Source organism: Gymnodraco acuticeps, unplaced genomic scaffold, assembly GCF_902827175.1.
Source record: "Gymnodraco acuticeps unplaced genomic scaffold, fGymAcu1.1, whole genome shotgun sequence".
NCBI lineage: Eukaryota > Metazoa > Chordata > Actinopteri > Perciformes > Bathydraconidae > Gymnodraco > Gymnodraco acuticeps.
In genome coordinates this window covers 32,790-52,392 of record NW_022991372.1, presented here as the reverse complement: position 1 = coordinate 52,392, position 19,603 = coordinate 32,790, and the positions used below count along the sequence as shown (strand labels likewise).

General features: G+C 39.7%; 1 protein-coding gene across 1 annotated transcript; it reads left to right on the top strand.

Annotated features, from left to right (window-relative positions):
* Positions 1-953: 953 nt before the first annotated feature.
* On the top strand, positions 954-19,287 carry LOC117562811 (zinc finger protein 239-like). The gene is made up of 3 exons (XM_034240714.1): positions 954-1,003; positions 1,916-1,965; positions 18,428-19,287. The coding sequence occupies exons 2-3, from the start codon at positions 1,924-1,926 to the stop codon at positions 19,208-19,210; spliced, it is 825 nt and encodes a 274-aa protein (XP_034096605.1). The 5' UTR covers positions 954-1,003; positions 1,916-1,923; the 3' UTR covers positions 19,211-19,287.
* Positions 19,288-19,603: the final 316 nt, after the last annotated feature.

The window sequence follows — 19,603 nt, the reverse complement described above, 5'->3', positions numbered from 1 at the left end:
TAAGTATAATACAGGTCTCAATCATACTTTAAGTATAATACAGGTCTCAATCATACTTTAAGTATAATACAGGTCTCAATCATACTTTAAGTATAATACAGGTCTCAATCATACTTTAAGTATAATACAGGTCTCAATCATACATTTAAGTATAATACAGGTCTCAATCATACATTAAGTATAATACAGGTATATACAGGTCTCAATCATACTTTAAGTATAATACAGGTCTCAATCATACATTAAGTATAATACAGGTCTCAATCATACTTTAAGTATAATACAGGTCTCAATCATACATTTAGTATAATACAGGTCTCAATCATACTTTAAGTATAATACAGGTCTCAATCATACTTTAAGTATAATACAGGTCTCAATCATACTTTAAGTATAATACAGGTCTCAATCATACTTTAAGTATAATACAGGTCTTAATCATACTTTAAGTATAATACAGGTCTCAATCATACTTTAAGTATAATACAGGTCTCAATCATACTTTAAGTATAATACAGGTCTCAATCATACTTTAAGTATAATACAGGTCTCAATCATACTTTAAGTATAATAGGAAAGCATCCAACCGGAAAGTGTACACACTGCAGCCAGCCAGAAACTGTTGAGCATGTTTTACTGCTTTGCAGGAAATATAGTACTCAGAGAAATGTGCTTTTCCAGACACTGAAGAAAGCAACATTCCATGACTTGTCGCTATCAGGGCTGTTAGGGAAAACATCAGGCAATATATATTGTGAGATTATTAAGTTTCTAAGAGAAATTGATACATTTAAAATAATATAGAGTTTTGGTTCTTTGTTTTGTTTGTTTTGTTTCTTGTTTTCTGCATAGTCTCTAGTCCACACTCCAGTCCAGTTGGTGGCGGTAATGCGCCTACAAGTTGGTTTGCCAACCGTCAATAAACACTGAAGAAGAAGAAGAAGACGAAGAAGAAGAAGAAGAAGGAGAAGCAGAATCAGAAGGACGAAGGACAGAAGAAGAGGTGAGTGGATTAAACCTCTTAGTTTACAGTTAATCACGAATCAGAAGTTATCTTATTTAACACAACAGCTGTAATCTTCAGTCTAACAGCTACAGTCTAACAGCTACAGTCTGAAAGCTACAGTCTGAAAGCTACAGTCTGAAAGCTAACGGCTATCGGCTAACAGCTACAGTTATTATTCCAGGTCGGCTCTGGGGGAGTAACAGTTGATTTGTAATGCTCAGCTGACTTTATGTTAGTTATTTATTACACCAGTTGTCTTTAAGACGGTTTGAGTTGTTGTGTTGGTGCTCTTTACCATAGATATGGTTTTAAATATATGCTAACTAGCTTATTAGCATCGCCATTCGCCGTGACGTAGCATTTGTCCCATTGAAATGAATGGGGTTCTTCAGTTAGCAGCTAACGCTAAGCTAAGCGACGGTTTAGCTCATTAGATAAATAGATATACTTTATTTAAATAATGATTTATCTTAAAGTGGGAAATGAATGTGTCACAGCAGAAGTGTTTTCAGGCATTACACGAGTTAAACATATTTAAAAGACGCAATAAGATATAATACAAATGAAGCATTAGCAGCAAGTATACACACAGGACACATATCACTAGAGTATCTAAAGAATACACAATATACAGAAAATACTGTATACATGGAGTACATTAAACAGTCTCACTAGCTAATGTTTGCTTTCTGTGTTAACTTAGTGATAGTTACACACGGATAGCGCTATAACAGTGGTTCAAACAACCATTAATGTCACTTTCTATGTGAATAAAGTCATTTTAATGAAATAAAAGTGAACAAACTGTGAGCTGTAAGTTAGAATGTAAGTTGCTACACAGATTATGATGAATTATATCTAAATACTTGTATTATATTAATAATGAAGCAGCTCTGTGGTCTTCATCAGGACAGCTGATGAGCAGCATGGAGGAGAAGAAAGAGACCCCTGGAGCTCAGGTCAGTGTGCACTTCATCACAATATATTCCTAATTCCAGCGTTTCCGCCAGGCGGGCGTCTTGCCTTCATGTGACGCCCTTATTCAGCTCGGAACGCCCTATACAGACATAAATAAAGCAGCGACTGTATTCACCATGACACAGACAGTCTGTGGTTTGTACTTGTTTAACTTCTGTCTAGTTTCTGAACAGATATGAGGAGCTGTGAGCTCAAAACTGTTTCATCAGCATACATCACATTCTCCACACACAGAAGGCGGATCATTTATGTACATACTAAACAGGATTGGGCCCAATACAGAGCCCTGCGGTACTCCAGTTGACAAACACTAGACTTATGGTTCTCAATTTGAACACAAGGAGCTGTTGTTGAGATGATTGATGATTTGTTTGGCAATCAATTTCTCAAATACCTTGGCTACTATGGGTAAGATACTGATGGGCCTATAGTTGGATGTCATGAGAGGGTCCCCACCATAGTTATCAAGAACACAAAACAGTTCTTTAGCCCCTCTGTCCTGGGGGTTGTCAACATGGATGTTAAAATCACCAACAATGACTAGACGGTCAAAGTCAAAACACACTATAGACAGCAGTTCAGTGAAGTCATCAAAAGAAGCTAAAAGAAGCTAAGAGCACAGCTGAACTCCCGCAGCCCTGGGGGCCCCTACATTGGTTGTGATGGCAGATGACAGGGTTTGGTCAAGTTGCTCTCTACTGGTGAGGAAAGCGGCATACCAGTAAATCAGGTATGGATTTACTTCCATTTTTGACACCAAGATGTCTGCTTGTATTGTGTTGCTGCTGAGAAGTCTAGGAAGAGGGCTCTTGCATAGGTGTGACGTTTATCTAAATGTTTAGTGAGTATGTGAACCAGAGTAGCAGCAGTACCACCCCCTTGCTTATAGGCAAATTGGTATGGATCAAGTATGTCTTTCACAATAGGTTTAGCTGAAGAGGTCATTCCTGTCACGGTTCTCATGGTGTCCCACACTTTTTTGGGTTCTTAGGCTTTAAAAGCTTTCTCAACTGGTGTAGCGAGCTGCTGCATGGAAGTCAGTGACGACATTTTGTCAGTGAAGGAGGAGACAGGGATTTTAACAAATGATTGTGCGTGAGGTGCGAGAGGAATCAGAGCAGCTGCCTTTGCGGCTGAGTCAGCAGGTAAATTAGCGGACCCAATTTCTTAGGGAAACTGGGTCTGTACTGCTTGCGTGTGCGGCACATTTACAGACTGCAACTTCAGATGGGAGCAGAGTGGCGTCTAGTAAGCCTGCAACCAGTACATGGTTAAGTACTGGTTTGCCATCAGATTTCAGAAATTGTCTACACTTCCAAATAGCCCCAAAATCGTGTACTACCCCAAAAGCATAGCATAGCGTCAGTGTAAATAGTCACGGTTTTGCCTTCTGCAAACGTGCAGGCTTCAGTTAGTGCGATGAGCTCTGCTGCTTGTGCTGAGACATGGGATTGGTCCGGAACGGAGTACAGCAGAATCTGAAACAACAGGAAAACCCACCCGATTAGTGCCCCCTTGGTCGCGAGAGGCAGACCCATCAACATACAAAATGAGGTCAGCGTTGGTCAGAGGAACGTCTTTTAAGTCCGGTCTAGGTGTGCACACCATGAGAAGTTCGTCACCGTCTTCAGGCAAAGGCATAAGAGGGTTCTTACACCTTTTCCAAAGTCAAATTCAAGCACTTTTCAAGCATTTTCAAGGTGCATTTTCAAGCTTTTCAAGTATCTTACAGCTGTTGTAAATTACATATTTATATGCACATACTCAAATGATTATTTCCCTACCTCACATTAACCCAGATGTTCTTTATGCTATAAACAACCAAATGTGTGTTTCGTGATAGCATTCTACACGAGGATGAAAAATTAAAGAAAAGAAAACTAAGTTTAATATTTCAAAATGAGTGATCTGTACGTCTAAAAACCGAATTCAGGCGACCTTTCACCTCCACTTAATTAAATGCACTGGTTGCAAGATAAACATGTGAGTTAATTGATTTAGATAAACATTTTAAGTTGCAACATTAATTTATAAGTTGTGTTGACGTAATAATGTTGGTAATTACATCAACTTAATATTGTGTGTCATTTGAACTCTGATTTCTGCGTTAATTGACTTCAAACTAAATTCAAGTTGAGGTAAGTAATGCAATTGGCTTGATAACTTATTGTTCTACACCTTGAGTTAAGGATTTCAAGTCCACTCCCACTTAACAGGCCTGGACAAGTTCCCACAGTTAAGACAAATAGAAATATACAAAGGACATTTTAAGGTGAGTGTCATCTTTTGTCATTCAAATACAACTTGAAATTCAAACTCTCCTGATTGAAACATCATGTGTTGAAATAAACAACTGCAGTTCAAAAATAAAAAGTGAATTGCCTAATATTTTTGTTGTGGAATCAATTAATTTATTTCTTTAAAGGCAAAACATGGAAAAGCTAAGAGAAAAAAAACTATTGAATACAATATTATTTGGAGCAACTTAATTTACAAATGGCTGTCAACTTAAAAACATGTGTTCATGTTCAACATGTGGTAATTAAGTACATACAACTTAAGATTACATTTAAATCCTACGGTAAAACAAGTTGGAACGTTTGGAGTAATCAACTTAAAACGTGTGTTTATGCTACCAATGATTAAGTAAGTGGTAATTGAAAACACCTGATTGTAGAGGAGACGCCTTCTCCCCTAACTCAAATAACTTTGTTGCTTTAACAACATTTCATTAGAAGTTGTCTTAACTCAATAACCATCGATGCAACCTATTGCCTTGATTCTCTTTGTTAAGCCAAGCATTTGTTTTTAGAGTGTACGTAGACTGGGCCTCCCATATAACCTGGCTGAGCCGATATAATAATAATAATAATAATAATTCCTTACATTTATTATAGCGCTTTATCAATGACTCAAAGCGCTTTACATATACACACATTACACATATATGATACATGCAATGGTCAGATACTGTGGACAATACCCACAGGAGCAAGTTCAGGTGAAGTGTCTTGCCCAAGGACACACCGGCTTTACAGACGCAGCAGCGGCGGGTTTCACCCCTTGATCTGATGATCATTGCACAGCGCACTGCGCCACACCGTCCATCTTCACGCCTCGAAGACATCGAGGCGCTTTTACAGGTACACATTGGTATTATACATGTACTGTGGACAATACCCACAGGAGCAAATCCGGGTGAAGTGTCTTGCCCAAGGACACAACGGCTTGACACAGTGGCGGCAGGAGCGGGTTTCGAAAACAATATAAAACATAAAAACAATCAGCCAAATAACTTCTCAATACATTATTGATTACTATTCTTTTAGGTACTTTTAGGTTGGCAGTGAACATAAGTCAGAGGTACATGGTGTACTTTTCCTCCACTACATGTATTGAATACCTTTAGTTACTTCACAGATGTGGATGAATGATGTGAAATCTAACCAAGTGTTGAATCAGACTGTAGTTCCACCTGGAGTAAATCCACCAGCTACCCTGCAGTATACAAAGTACTTCAAACTAGCTGCACCTTCACCAGCTTTGAGAACACTTTCATGATCAATCATTATAAAACATATCATATATATTATTCTGAAATGGACCAATCTGCACAATGAATACTTTTACTGTCTTTCACTATATTTTTGATGAGAATACTTTTCTACTTTCACTTGAGGAACATTTTGAATGCAGGACTTTTACTGTAACACTCTGGTACTTCTACCTTTACTCAAGTACAAGATCTGAGTACTTGTACTTTTACTCAAGCACAATATCTGAGTACTTGTTCCACCTCTGGTAGTGTATTAGTCTGAATTGTAGCTACAAAATCACGCAGAGCTGCATAAAAATAGCCTCACAATGGTAACACGTGGAAAATAATATTTACAAATGTGTCCAATGGTTTGTAGGTAATTTTGACTACTCAAGACACCTGACTTATACAAAGGAAGACTGTGTTCATTCTACAATTACATGGGATTAAAGCAACATGTAGTTTTACTTGTATAATTCTTCCATTTTGTATAAAAGACAGTTTGTTTTCATCTGTTTTCGAATAAACAAAGTATTGGCTTTCAGAATATTAAACTTGTAACGGCATAATTACAAGCAGAGAACGGACTAATGTAACATCACAGCAAGCATAACAACAGCCGTGTGTTATGAACAAACCGGAGGAGCCAGGCATGGAGGGAGGTGGCAGAGACAGTGGGTGAAACTGGTAGGTTTTCGCCTGTTCGGGGAGTTTATATCCAGTTTACTGCGTTTTAACATTGCTATTGCTTTGTATGTCGGGGGCGGGAGATTCATGTGATTGGTTGTTGGTCGCGTTGCTCGCAAAAAATCGCCAAGCTTCAGACACGCCCAGCATCAAGATTTTTCAAGATGTTTTTCATGCCTGTGTGTGGACGGGCCGTAATCCCCGAAGCTTTTTGTGAAGCATGTATCGAGGCTTGTATCGTTTTGGGCCAGTGACGTCATCGATGACAAACGAAGCCTCGCTGCCTGTCGATACCACGTGACTAGTGCTGCGTACCTGGACTCACATTCAGGTTCAGGTCCGGACTCAAGTCCAGAGGTTCAGGTTCAGGTCCGGACTTACAAGTCCGGACCTGAACCCAAGGCTTGTGTCAAGTTGTGTGACTAAAGTGAACTTATTGTGAGCTAATTATCAATTGAAAATTAACTAATAATCAACTCAAATTCAAACTCGTCAGGTTTATTGTGCTCCCTTCCAACTTGTGTCTACATTTCTCTACAAAGTACAAATGTAAAAAAAACACTTTTTGCCACTCTACAAATGACTTATGACAGCAACTACAGTGAACTACTACAAAGTTCAAACATTTATTTCATTTAGCAAACTAAAGTAACCAAACAGTCCCTGAGCTGACTGAGCCTAAATCCCTAAAACGTTGCTGAAAGGTAGAGTGTAGAGTAGACTATACGCATTACACTGTTACACACCTACTATACAGTATAGGCTACACTGTAGTGACTGACTGTACAGTCAGAGTGTATTGTACTGTCTGTACACCATGTATTATCTACAACTCTACATGTGTACATTATACAGTATATACATACTACATACATACTGTTAGAAATTAAAATCAATGTTGATATGGCGTAATTTTGAATTAAATACACTATTTAATTTAAATCAGTTTTATTCTGAAAAAAACAGAAGTTGCCAACGGAGGAGATGGATCTGCAATAAGGACAGAGAAAGTCTGGCACCTATGGGCAGGTAGACGCTATGTAGGTGATGTTCTATGCTTATTTTATATTGGACAATGTTCGTTAAGCCTCGATACTTGAATATGTTGAAATAGGGGCCAGTTTATTTTCAAATTATTGCAGATAAGAGTTCTAATGTTATTGTTTAATTGCCATGTTTATATGGTGTTAAGGTAATATTCCGCCCATATTATATACTTTAAATTCGAGTGATATGCGGCATACATAATGTACATTATAACGGAATAGGCTTGGGAAGCTGGAGGCGTGTTTTGAAAACTTTTTCATGCATCCACTGTTTACATTCATGGGCGCGTGATATGTATGACGTCATCGGCAGGCAACGGTCTGTATATGGGCTATACCATTTCATGAGAACGAGAGGGGGATGGTTGTAATGATACAGGTTGATCGGTTTAAAAGGGGTTTTCTATTCCTCAGTTTTACTGTTTGTGAGATCTGCTATGCTTTATCTTTATGCAAGGGCGGGGAACAATCAGTGTTCAGTGTTAGACTAAGTGACGCTCACAGATGTTACCAAGAAGAGGGTCGAATGGGGGGGGGAAGGGGAGGGTTGTAACTCAGGGATCCACCACCAACTCACAACAGGTCCAGGGAATAAATACACATACAGATAAATTGGAACATTTGAATATTGTATCATTTAATGTAAGAGGACTTAACTCTCCGTATAAACGTTCAAAAATCTTAGATTTCTTGCGCAGAAAGAAGATAGATGTTGCAATGTTTCAGGAGACACACCTTAAACCTAATGACACTTCAAGGGTTCAAAACAGATTCTATAAACCTATTGTGGCATCAACTGATGGCACTCGCACTAAAGGAGCTATGATACTTATGAGGCGTAACATAAATGTATCAATTGAAAGGATTGGCTCTGACAATAAAGGACGTCTAGCCTATTGCTGCACATCTATTCAAGGTAAAAAAGTGGCTTTTGTTAGCATATATGCCCCGACAGTATTTGAAGCTGATTTTTTTCCCTCAGTTACTTCACAGTTACTGAAGTTAAATGACTACCGATTATATGTTGGGTCGGACATGAATGCTTTTGTAAACAATAACCTTGACAAATCTGCTGCAACTCTATCAAGTTCTCAAGAATCTGCTTCCAAAGCACTTAATCTCTTTATAACAGACTTAAACTTAATTGATGTGTGGAGGGTCCATAATCCATCCATTTTTTTCCACGAGACATAAAACCTTCTCTCGAATAGACTACATTCTTATATCTTCTGGGCTGATGCCTTCAATACAGTCTATTGAGTTCCTACCCAGACATCTCTCGGATCACAACCCAATTTTAGCTAATTTTAACTATGGAAATATAAAAAATGGGGCTACTAGATGGAGGTTCAACACAACCCTTTTAAAGAACAACACATTTATATCGCAATTGAGATCAAAACTGACCGAATTTATAATCTTGAATAAGAATAGCGTCACAGATGTGACGGTGGTCTGGGCCACCATCAAGGGTTTTATACGAAATAATGCTATACGGTTCAGTTCCCACCTACATAAAAGCCGACTGCAAAATATTTCTCACCTAGAAGAAAAATGTAATATGTTGGAAAAAGTCCTAAAAGAGAGATACACAACAACAATAGAAAGTGAGCTCAAAACAAAGCAAGCAGAACTTAACGACCTATTAAGACACAGGGCAGAATATATGATCCATATAACCAAACACAAGTATTATGCAGAAGGCAGCAGACCAAGCCACCTTTTGGCATTAACTTTAAAACAACAAGAGGCTAAAAGGACCATACCAGCAATCAGATGTAATAAACGCGGAACAGTATCTTCTACAGAGGAGATAAATGAAACATTTAAAAATTACTTTAAAGAACTGTATTCAAGTAGCTCAGTCCCTTCTGACGAAGACTTCGCCACATTTTTTAGCGGGTTAGGCCTCCCTACATTATCATTAGATGACACCAAAACACTGGAGTCACCTATCACGCTGGAGGAGCTATATAAAGCTGTCAAAGCTACAAATAAGGGCCGTACGCCGGGTATAGATGGCATACCTGTGGAACTCTATTTAACATTTTGGGATATTATTGGACCGGTATGGTTAGAAACACTTAATTATGCTACCAATAAGGGTATGTTCCACAAAGACTTAAATACGGCTCTGATTACGGTTATACCAAAACCTGGGAAGGACCCCTTTGAATGTTCTAACTATCGCCCAATATCACTGATAAATGCTGACCTCAAAATTTTTTCCAAGGTCTTAGCTATTAGACTTGAGACGGTGGTTGGGAAATTAATAAGCCCCGATCAAACAGGCTTTATTAAAGGGCGGCTCGCATCTGATAATATCCGCAGACTCCTGCACATTCTTAGCGCAACACATACAATTCCACCTGCCTGTGGCCTTTTGTTTTTAGATGCTGAAAAGGCGTTTGATCGCGTGGAATGGCCATATCTATGGAGGGTTCTGAAAGAATTTAAATTTGGAAATACATTTATTAACATGATTCAAACATTGTATGCGAATCCTACAGCTCGAGTATGCGTGGGAGGAAGCTTCTCCGACTTATTTGACATAAAACGGGGTACAAGGCAAGGAGACCCTCTGTCTCCTTTAATTTTCAATTTATCGATCGAACCACTGGCACAATTCATTAGGAATTGTCCTCAGATTTCCCCCATCACAATAGGTGGAACGTCACATTCTATATCACTATATGCAGACGATACATTAGTCTGTATGGCAGATGTTCAGCGAACCCTCCCCTGTGTCTTGGAAGTAGTGGAGCAGTTTGGGCAGCTTTCGGGATACAAGATTAACCTATCAAAATCAACACTGATGCTTCTTAACATAGGCCAAAGTGAAGTGTCCCTCCCACCCCAAATCAATGTTTCAAATGAGGTCCTCTATTTAGGTATTAAGGTTAGTACTTCCTTATCATCTATAGCTAAAACAAATTACTCTTTAGTTTTGAAGAAAATAGAAGAAGATATTACAAGATGGAAACACCTTCCAGCATCAGTCCCAGCCCGTTTATCGGTTGTTAAAATGAACATATTGCCCCGCATAAATTTCGTAAGCTCAATGATCCCCCTAGCACCTCCAACAGGATACTGGCAAAAACTAGATTCTTTACTTCGATGCTACATCTGGAATGGTAAACGACCCAGTATAAAATGGTCAGCTCTTCAGTATAGAAAATCAGATGGGGGATTGGCATGCCCAAATTTTAAACTATATCATTGGGCATTCATATTAAGATCTCTCAGCTATTGGGTAGATGAAGATAAAATGTCATCTTGGAAGAATATGGAACAAGATTTAATAGCGCCGATAAGATTAAGGGACTTTCTCCTTTCAGGTATATCTACCAAAAAATGTGATTTACTGTACGGTCCAATTTTAACTTATATGATTAAAGTGTTCAGAGCAGCAGGGAAATTCCTAAACTTTAAGAGTGTGTGGTGTAGGTCATCTCCATTATGGAACAATCATAACCTATTGACTGGGGGAAAACCATTTAACAACAAAGCTTGGGAGGATAAAGGTATTAAAACTCTTCAGGACATTAATGGGGACAATTGTATTCATGACTTTCAAAAACTGGTCTCTCAATATAATATTGATCAACACTCTCTTCTTTTACTTTAGAATAAGGTCTGCCTGTAAAGCCTATGGGGTCCCCTGGGGGTCAGATTTGAAAGAACATCCTATTCTGAGTTGGGTGCAAAGTGCTCCCAAAAAAATAGTTTTGTTTATCTATAATAATCTTAACTCCCAGAACTATATTCCTACATCAGGCATGAGAGCATGGGACAGGGAAATATCTACTTTAGGACAAGAATTGGATTGGGATGCAATTTGGGCTAATGTTACGGGTGCTTCAAAAAACCCAAACCATCAGTATATACATCTGAAATTTTGTCATAGAGCATATCTAACACCAATAATTAGACACAGAATTGGATTGGTACCTGACCCGTATTGTTCATTTTGTCACCAGGGAACCATTGGCTCTTTCTTACATGTTGTATGGGAGTGTCCAGGAGTATTACACTTTTGGGGGAAGGTTATTAGTACCCTTACAGATTTAATGGAGTGGTTGGGGGGTGGGCTATGGAGTGGGTGGGTAGCTGGGTGGGATGTAGGATAGAGGGATGGGATTGAATTAATCCAAAATGTTGTGCAACCTGAATTGTCTTCTGTACTGTGTTGTAAATTGAAGATGTTGCAATAAAAAATGTATGATTAAAAAAAAAAAAAAAAAAACGGAAGTTCACACTATTAACTCAATACTTTTATTCTGAAGATTCTTCACTTCCGGTTAGCATTAGCATGTGGCGAAATGCTACGTTTTCAAACCGTGAATCGAAGGTGAAATGACATGTGATTTTGTACACTGAGCACACTGGGATTAGCACTCATTTATTGACGCTGAATAACGTTTATCAGGGAATGTTTAAATAACCACAGACACCAGAATATACGTAAGTGCTAGTTTTGTTGCGAGTCCAAGTACCGGTTCGGCGTACCGGTACGCAGCACTACACGTGACTGCTTCAGCAAGCCATTCAGATGGGTTGAACCAGCGCCATATAGATATTTATCTATATAGATACCTAGTGGTTCGATGCTTCATTCAAAGCTTCATTTTGCCATCACTACAGAGTAGGCTTGTTTGAGACGCGTTGCGGCTCGCCTCGAAAGTAGACGAGAATAGCCGATCGCAGCCGGGGGAGGTCTCAAAACGCTCGCCTGAAGTCGGACAGCTCGGAGTCGGCTTCGTCTTCTTCTTCTTCTCTCGGTTTTTTGGCGGATTGCAAACAGCTTGAAGGTGCATACCGCCACCTCCGGAGTCGGCTTGACTCGGTTTGCATTTATAAAGAATGCACAAATGTGTTTAATCGTTAATGTCAGATATGTACTAAGTAAATACATTTGTTCCTGCTCAAGATTAGGTTCAACTTTATTGTTATTGCACATATTACAGGTACTGAGACAACAAAATGCAGTTTAGTTTCTAACCAGGTGCAACAAGCAGTAAAGTGAAAAGTAATGTACACAATCTACAGAATAAAAGATAGAATGAATTGAATGATGAATAAACAGTGAGGGGTATGAATATAGGCAAGGCAAGTTTATTTATATAGCACTTTTCAACACAAGGCAATTCAAAGTGCTTTACAAAAAATGAAAGACATTCAGAAAATGGCATTTAAAATCAGTCATTAAAAAGAAAAGCTAATAAAATAAACATTAAAGAAAAAATACATGGATAAAAGTTTCAGTGCAGTCTAAGATATGAATAGTTCAATTAAAAGCAGCGACAAAAAGAAAAGTCTTCAGCCTGGATTTGAAAGTAGTCAGAGTTGCAGCGGACTTGCAGGTTTCTGGGAGTTTGTTCCAGATATTTGGAGCATAATAACTGAACGCTGCTTCTCCATGTTTAGTTCTGACTCTGGGGACAGAAAGCTGACCAGTCCCTGAAGACCTGAGAGATCTGGATGGTTCATCATTTAGCAGGAGGTCAGAAATGTATTTTGGTATTTTTTAGTGAGACCTGTGAAGACACAGTTGCAGTAGTCGAGTCTACTGAAGATAAAAGCATGGACAAGTTTTTCCAAATCCTGCTGTGACATTAGTCTTTTAATCCTAGATATATTCTTTAGGTGATAGTAGGCTGATTTAGTAACTGTTTTAATGTGACTGTTGAAACTCAGGTCAGAGTCCATGACTACACCTAGATTTCTGGCTCTATCTGTTGTTTTGAACATTGCACACTGAAGCTCAGCGCTAACTTTTATACGTTCTGCCTTGGCTCCAAAAACCATTACCTCAGTTTAATCTTTGTTTAATTGGAGAAAGTTCTGACACATCCAGTCATTGATTTGTTCAATGCACTTACTCAGTGTTTGAATTAGAGCATAGTCTCCTGGTGAAATTGTTACGTAAATGTGTGTGTCATCTGCATAGCTATGGTAACTTATTTTGTTGTTTTTCATTATCTGAGCCAGTGGTAGCATGTATATGTTAAAGAGAAGAGGCCCCAAGATGGAGCCTTGAGGAACCCCACATGTCATATTTGTCAACTCAGATGTGTATTTACCTATAGAAACAAAGTTGTTTCTGTCCTTTAAGTAGGATTCAAACCAATTTAGAACTGTTTCCGAAAGTCCCACCCAGTTTTCCAGTCGGTCTAGTAATATGCTGTGGTCAACAGTGTCAAACGCAGCACTGAGATCTAATAATACTAACACTGAAGTTCTGCCACTGTCTGTGTTTAAGTGGATGTCATTGAAGACCTTTACAAGAGCAGTCTCAGTGCTGTGGTTTGGACGAAAGCCTGACTGGAACACATCGAAACAGTTATTTAAATGCAAGAAATTACTCAACTGTTGAAAAACAACTTTTTCAATGATTTTACCTAGAAATGGGAGGTTTGATATGGGCCTGTAATTGTTCATTACTGAAGCATCTAGATTATTCTTTTTTAAGAGCGGTTTAATGACTGCAGTTTTCTGGGCCTGTGGAAAAATACTTGAGTGAAGAGATTTGTTTACTATGTGAAGTAGATCTGAGGCCATGCAAGGAAAAACATCTTGGAAAAACCCTGTTGGAATAATATCAAGGCAGCAGGAGGAGGATTTCAGAAGTTGAATAATGTCCTCTAGGTTTTTATCATTAATCTGATGGAACTGTGTCATGGTGTTTGTATTGATTTTAGGTGGACACAGGGACAACACATCTGCTGTACCTGATGCAGAGGCACTGACTGCTGGTCTGATTTTCTGAATGGGGGGGATACTGACACTGGGGGGTTAGTTAGTCTGTCGACGGTAGCATTGTTTTTGTTTTTGGCAATGATGTCAGAGAAGAAAGACTGTCGTCAAATTTACAATTCCAAATGATAAAAGCCAAGTCTCTCTTTATAGATTTCAAAGTGAACCTGGAGATTTGTTTTTCTCCACCTGCGTTCAGCTTTTCGACACTCTCTTTTTGCTGTTCTCACGGTCATGGTCTTTCTCCATGGAGATCTTTTCTTCCCAGTCACTTCCTTTAACTTAGTTATTTTTGAATTAAAATAATCTACTAGCTCATTTACTGAGATGTTAGCAGGGGCAAGTGTGGAAGAAACATTCTGAGTAAACATTTCCCTAGTGTTTTCAGTTAAATATCGCTTTGTGGTTACTAGGGGTGTAACGGTATCCGTATTCGTCCCGTACCGTCACGGTTCGGACGTCACGGTTCGGACGTCACGGTTCGGCACATGCAGTCACACGACGAATACGCCTTTTTTTTACGAGTAGGAAAAAAGTCTGTCATTCAGGGCAGTATCCACTACACTATATATAATCCAGGGGGCGGTATTGCGCCTAAAATCTGTTTGCCAGCCGCCCTTAAACAACAAATGAAGAACAAGAAGAAACACAACAACAAGTCGAACAAAATACAATAAGAAGAAAAGTTAGTATGGCGATTTCAGATAACACACAGGAGCTAGAACCCACCTGCTTCTTTTAAATCAGCTGTGTGGGAACATTTCGGGTTCCCTGTGAACTACAATAACGATTAAGTGTGCGAGTGGTGGATCGGACGAGTGGTGGATCGGACGAGGACGGTGTGTCGACGTTGTTCGATAGCGGTGCTGTATGCTAATGGCAACACACGCCAAACATGCTAAATCATATCAGAAGGCATCACCCAGATTTGCCAATCACCGGAGCCCGGCAAAAGACAACAGCAGTTCAACAGCTTATCCCCGCTGTTTTTAAGAAGCCAATAGGCATGAAAGCCGTGAGACCAAAATAAATAACGGAAGCTTTTGGCATATGTTTTTCAACGACTTTGCGCTTTTGAAACACTTTCTTATTATTTATGATGTAATATTTTCAAGACATTCTTTTTAGTTTTACAGCTTGATGAAACCTTTTTGTTTGACATCAGCCATTATAGATAATATGGCCATCTGAGTGTATTGTGTATGGTTTGTTTTTAACTGTTTAATACAGTTAATTATTCAAAATGTCAGAGTTCTTTATTTTTAAACTGAAACTTGCACTACTGTTCAAACATAAATAACAACAAACCTGGAATTATGCATTTAGGGACTTTTTTTTGCATTTTCTTGTTGTACCGAACCGTACCGAACCGTGACCTCCAAACCGAGGTACGAACCGAACCGTGACTTCTGTGAACCGTTACACCCCTAGTGCTTACCTCTTTTTGAACATTTGTATGAACAGAAATGGAGCTCTCAAAGGAATGGTCAGAGAGTGCAACATCAGTCACCACAACCTCAGAGATATTCAGACCCTTTGAGATCATTAAGTCCAGAGTGTGCCCCTTATTGTGCGTGGGCTCCGTCACATGCTGAGTCAGTCCATAGTTATCAAGAACACAAAACAGTTCTTTAGCCCCTCTGTCCTGGGGGTTGTCAACATGGATGTTAAAATCACCAACAATGACTAGACGGTCAAAGTCAAAGCACACTATAGACAGCAGTTTAGTAAAGTCATCAAAAGAAGCTAAAAGAAGCTAAGAGCACAGCTGAACTCCCGCAGCCCTGGGGGGCCCCTACATTGGTTGTGATTGCAGATGACAGGGTTTGGTCAAGTTGCTCTCTACTGGTGAGGAAAGCGGCATACCAGTAAATCAGGTGTGGATTTACTTCCATTTTGGCCATTTTTGACACCAAGATGTCTGCTTGTATTGTGTTGCTGCTGAGAAGTCTAGGAAGAGGGCTCTTGCATAGGTGTGACGTTTATCTAAATGTTTAGTGATGATGTGAACCAGAGTAGCAGCAGTACCACCCCCTTGCTTATAGGCAAATTGGTATGGATCAAGTATGTCTTGTCCTTCACAATAGGTTTAGCTGAAGAGGTCATTCCTGTCACGGTTCTCATGGTGTCCCACACTTTTTTGGGGTCTTTGGCTTTAAAAGCATTTCCCAAAAGCTCTCTGTGTGTTTTGATTCCCTCAATTTGACTTTCAGTTCTCTCTCTGTCTGTTCAAGTGCTCCATAGTCTTTGTTTTATGTCCTTAGTCACATATGATTTCTTACTTTCTTTTCTGGTTCCCTTGAGTTTGGTCTTATACACTGGTATCATATTCACAACACTATGATCAGAGTTCAGTATTGGTGGTCTGTATTTAGACACATAGGCTCCTTTATCATTAACAAAGCATTTGTGCAGGATATTGTCTTTCCTGCTGTGATCCCTAACATACTGCTGGAACCCAGGTAACACAGTCTCCAGGCGACATTGCTTCATGTCCCCGAGCACTATTGCCGGTGCATCGGGGTGGCTGAGTTGCAGCTCGTGAACACAGTGTCCTCTGCCGCTGGGAGGCACGTAAACAACAAACAGTAAAATACACCCGGATTCTCTAGTCAGATAAAAGGGTCTTAACGTCATGCCGAGAATTTCTACGTTGGGATTGCAGGTTTTACATTTTACTGAGTATGATCGGCACCACAGATCATTAATATACACACAAATACCGCCTCCTCTGGTTTTCCCCGAGTTCGCATCCCTGTCTGCTCGAACAAGGGTGAGTCCGGGTACTTCAAAGAGAGATTCAGGCATCGTAGATTGGAGCCAACTTTCCGTGAAACACAATAAAGAGGCCTCGAGAAATTCATGACAGTACCTTGTGTATGTCCTTAGTGTGTCCACGTTGTTGCTCAATGAGCGCAGGTTTGTGAGAATGATGGATGGAAGTGGTGGCCGGCTGAATCTCCGCCGTATTCTGAACGCCTCCCCTCCTTCCTCGTCTCTTTTTCCTGGTGTTTCTAAGCGGCTCCCGAGGGATTTCATCCAATAACGAAGAGCACAGATGGCTTGGTGTATTCGTAGGAGGCCGATCGCATTGTAGCTCTAGCATTGCCTCGCGTCTGTAGCAGCGTAGAGGCCGGGGCTCCTCGCCATACCTGTTCGTGCTGTCACTCAGGTGTGTCTGGAAAGTTGAATGGCCAGACATGGTCTGCAGAAGGCAAATGTAATCCACAGGATCAAAAGCATGGTCTCTCAAAATGACGAGCATACTGAGACTCGCAGTGACAGGATGCCATCTCCCTCTGTCTCCTGTATACCAGAGGTGGGAGTAAGTCATACATGTGCAAGTCTCAAGTTACTGGGGTGAGAGTCAAGCAAGTCAAGTCCTACGAAATCCTGATGAATAACCCCAGTTTAAATCAGTTAAAAGACAGTGGTTATGAAACTAGAGTTTTATTTTCAACATTAACAACAATGGAGAGTGGGGCTCTGAAATCATAAAACAGGTAATAGGGGGAATAATTGTGTGTGTGTGTGTGTGGGGGTTAAAACGTAGCAGCCTGCGGTCGCTTGTTAGCTGTTCTAATGAAGGTAAACACAGTGAAGGCACAGCTCTTTGCAGCTGCTGCTGCTCTTCTCAGATTCTGTGAGTTACACGTTACAGCCTCCTGGTGCTGCAGAGATTTCATGAAGTGAAGGAGGTTGTCTTCTATAAAGCAGCAGATACTGTGAGAGTCACAGACATGAATACATAGGTCAAGGCAGACTGGTTCACAGACTCTCCTGTTTTGCCGATCCGGTGCTTGAACAAATAACTCTACACCCCTGGCCGAAATGTCCCTAAAATGAAGTTCGAGTTTGAAATATATCTCAAATAATGTATGTATTTCCCCACATAAACATAACAGTCTGCAATGAAACGGCTGTCTCCTGTGCGCTCCACTTCCTACTTTCTCCTGCGAACGAGAAGAGACTTTCTCTCTCTTTTTTTTCTTTCATTGCCCTCTAGGTGCTTCGTACAATACAAATGCAAATATTCTATTTTAAAAAGTAAAGTCCTTTCGAGTCATCTGTCTCAAGCCTAAGTCTCAAGTCATGAATACCAAGTCAAAGTCAAGTCGAGTCTTTTATCAATGTTAGTCAAGCAAGTCTCAAGTCAAAAAATAGGCAAGTCAAGTCATGTGACTCGAGTCAAGTCATGTGACTCGAGTCAAGTCATGTGACTCGAGTCCCCCACCTCTGGTATATACTTTGGTTAGAATATTGCTGTATTACTGTATCAAATATAATAAAGACAAACAGTTGATAAGTAGTATTTTGTTAACTCAAGGTTTATATTAAGTGAGTTTTTATTGTGGTAACTTGTGTATTTATGCTTTTTAGATTGACTTTCTCTCTTTCTCTGTCCGTCTGTTCTAGAAACCGAAAGGAAGAGAGAGACGTCACAGCTGTCAGCAATGTGACAAATCCTTTACAGCATCTGGAACTTTAAAGAGCCACCTGCTTATTCACACAGGAGAAAAACCGTACAGCTGTGAAGAGTGTGGGACAACTTTCACTCAATCAGTTAATCTCAAAAGACATCAACGTATTCATACTGGAGAAAAACCTTACAGCTGTGAAGAGTGTGGGAACACTTTCACTAGATCAGGTCATCTCAAAATACATCAACATATTCATACTGGAGAAAAACCTTACAGCTGTGAAGAGTGTGGGAAAACTTTCACTACATCAGGTGCTATCAAAATACATCAACATATTCATACTGGAGAAAAACCTTACAGCTGTGAAGAGTGTGGGACAACTTTCACTCAATCAAGTGCTCTAGAATCACATCACCGTATTCACACTGGAGAAAAACGTTATTGGTGTGAAGAGTGTGGGAAAACTTTCACTCAATCAGGTGCTCTAGAATCACATCACCGTATTCACACTGGAGAAAAACCTTACTGGTGTGAAGAGTGTGGGAAAACTTTCACTAGATCAGGTGCTCTCAAAAGACATCAACGTATTCATACTGGAGAAAAACCTTACAGCTGTGAAGAGTGTGGGACAACTTTCACTCAATCAGGTCATCTCGAAAGGCATCAACGTATTCATACTGGAGAAAAACCTTACAGCTGTGAAGAGTGTGGGACAACTTTCACTACATCAAGTGCTCTCAAAAGACATCTTCGTGTTCACTCAGGAGAAAAACCATAGTGGATTTAAGAGTGTAGGAGCCGCAATTAAGCATATTTTGTTTTTTTCACAGTTTACAATAAACAATTCCCATCTATTGGCCTTGTGTTGGGTAATCCTTTTTTCCATTACAGATCCCATCCCAACAGCGCCATCTGTTGACGTAACGTCAGAATTTACAGGCATAATGTTCACTGTTCCTTTAAAGTGGACCTATCATGCTATATTTGAATAATATAGTGTAGGACCATACCTATATAAGGCATATTTATACTTTTTATTTTTAAAAATACCAAACAGATCATGCATTTTAGTCATTCCTCATTTCGCTTAATTTAACACTGTCTGATTCTGATTCTGTGAGAACAGCGCCATCTGTTGACGTAACGTCAGAATTGACAGGCATAATGTTCA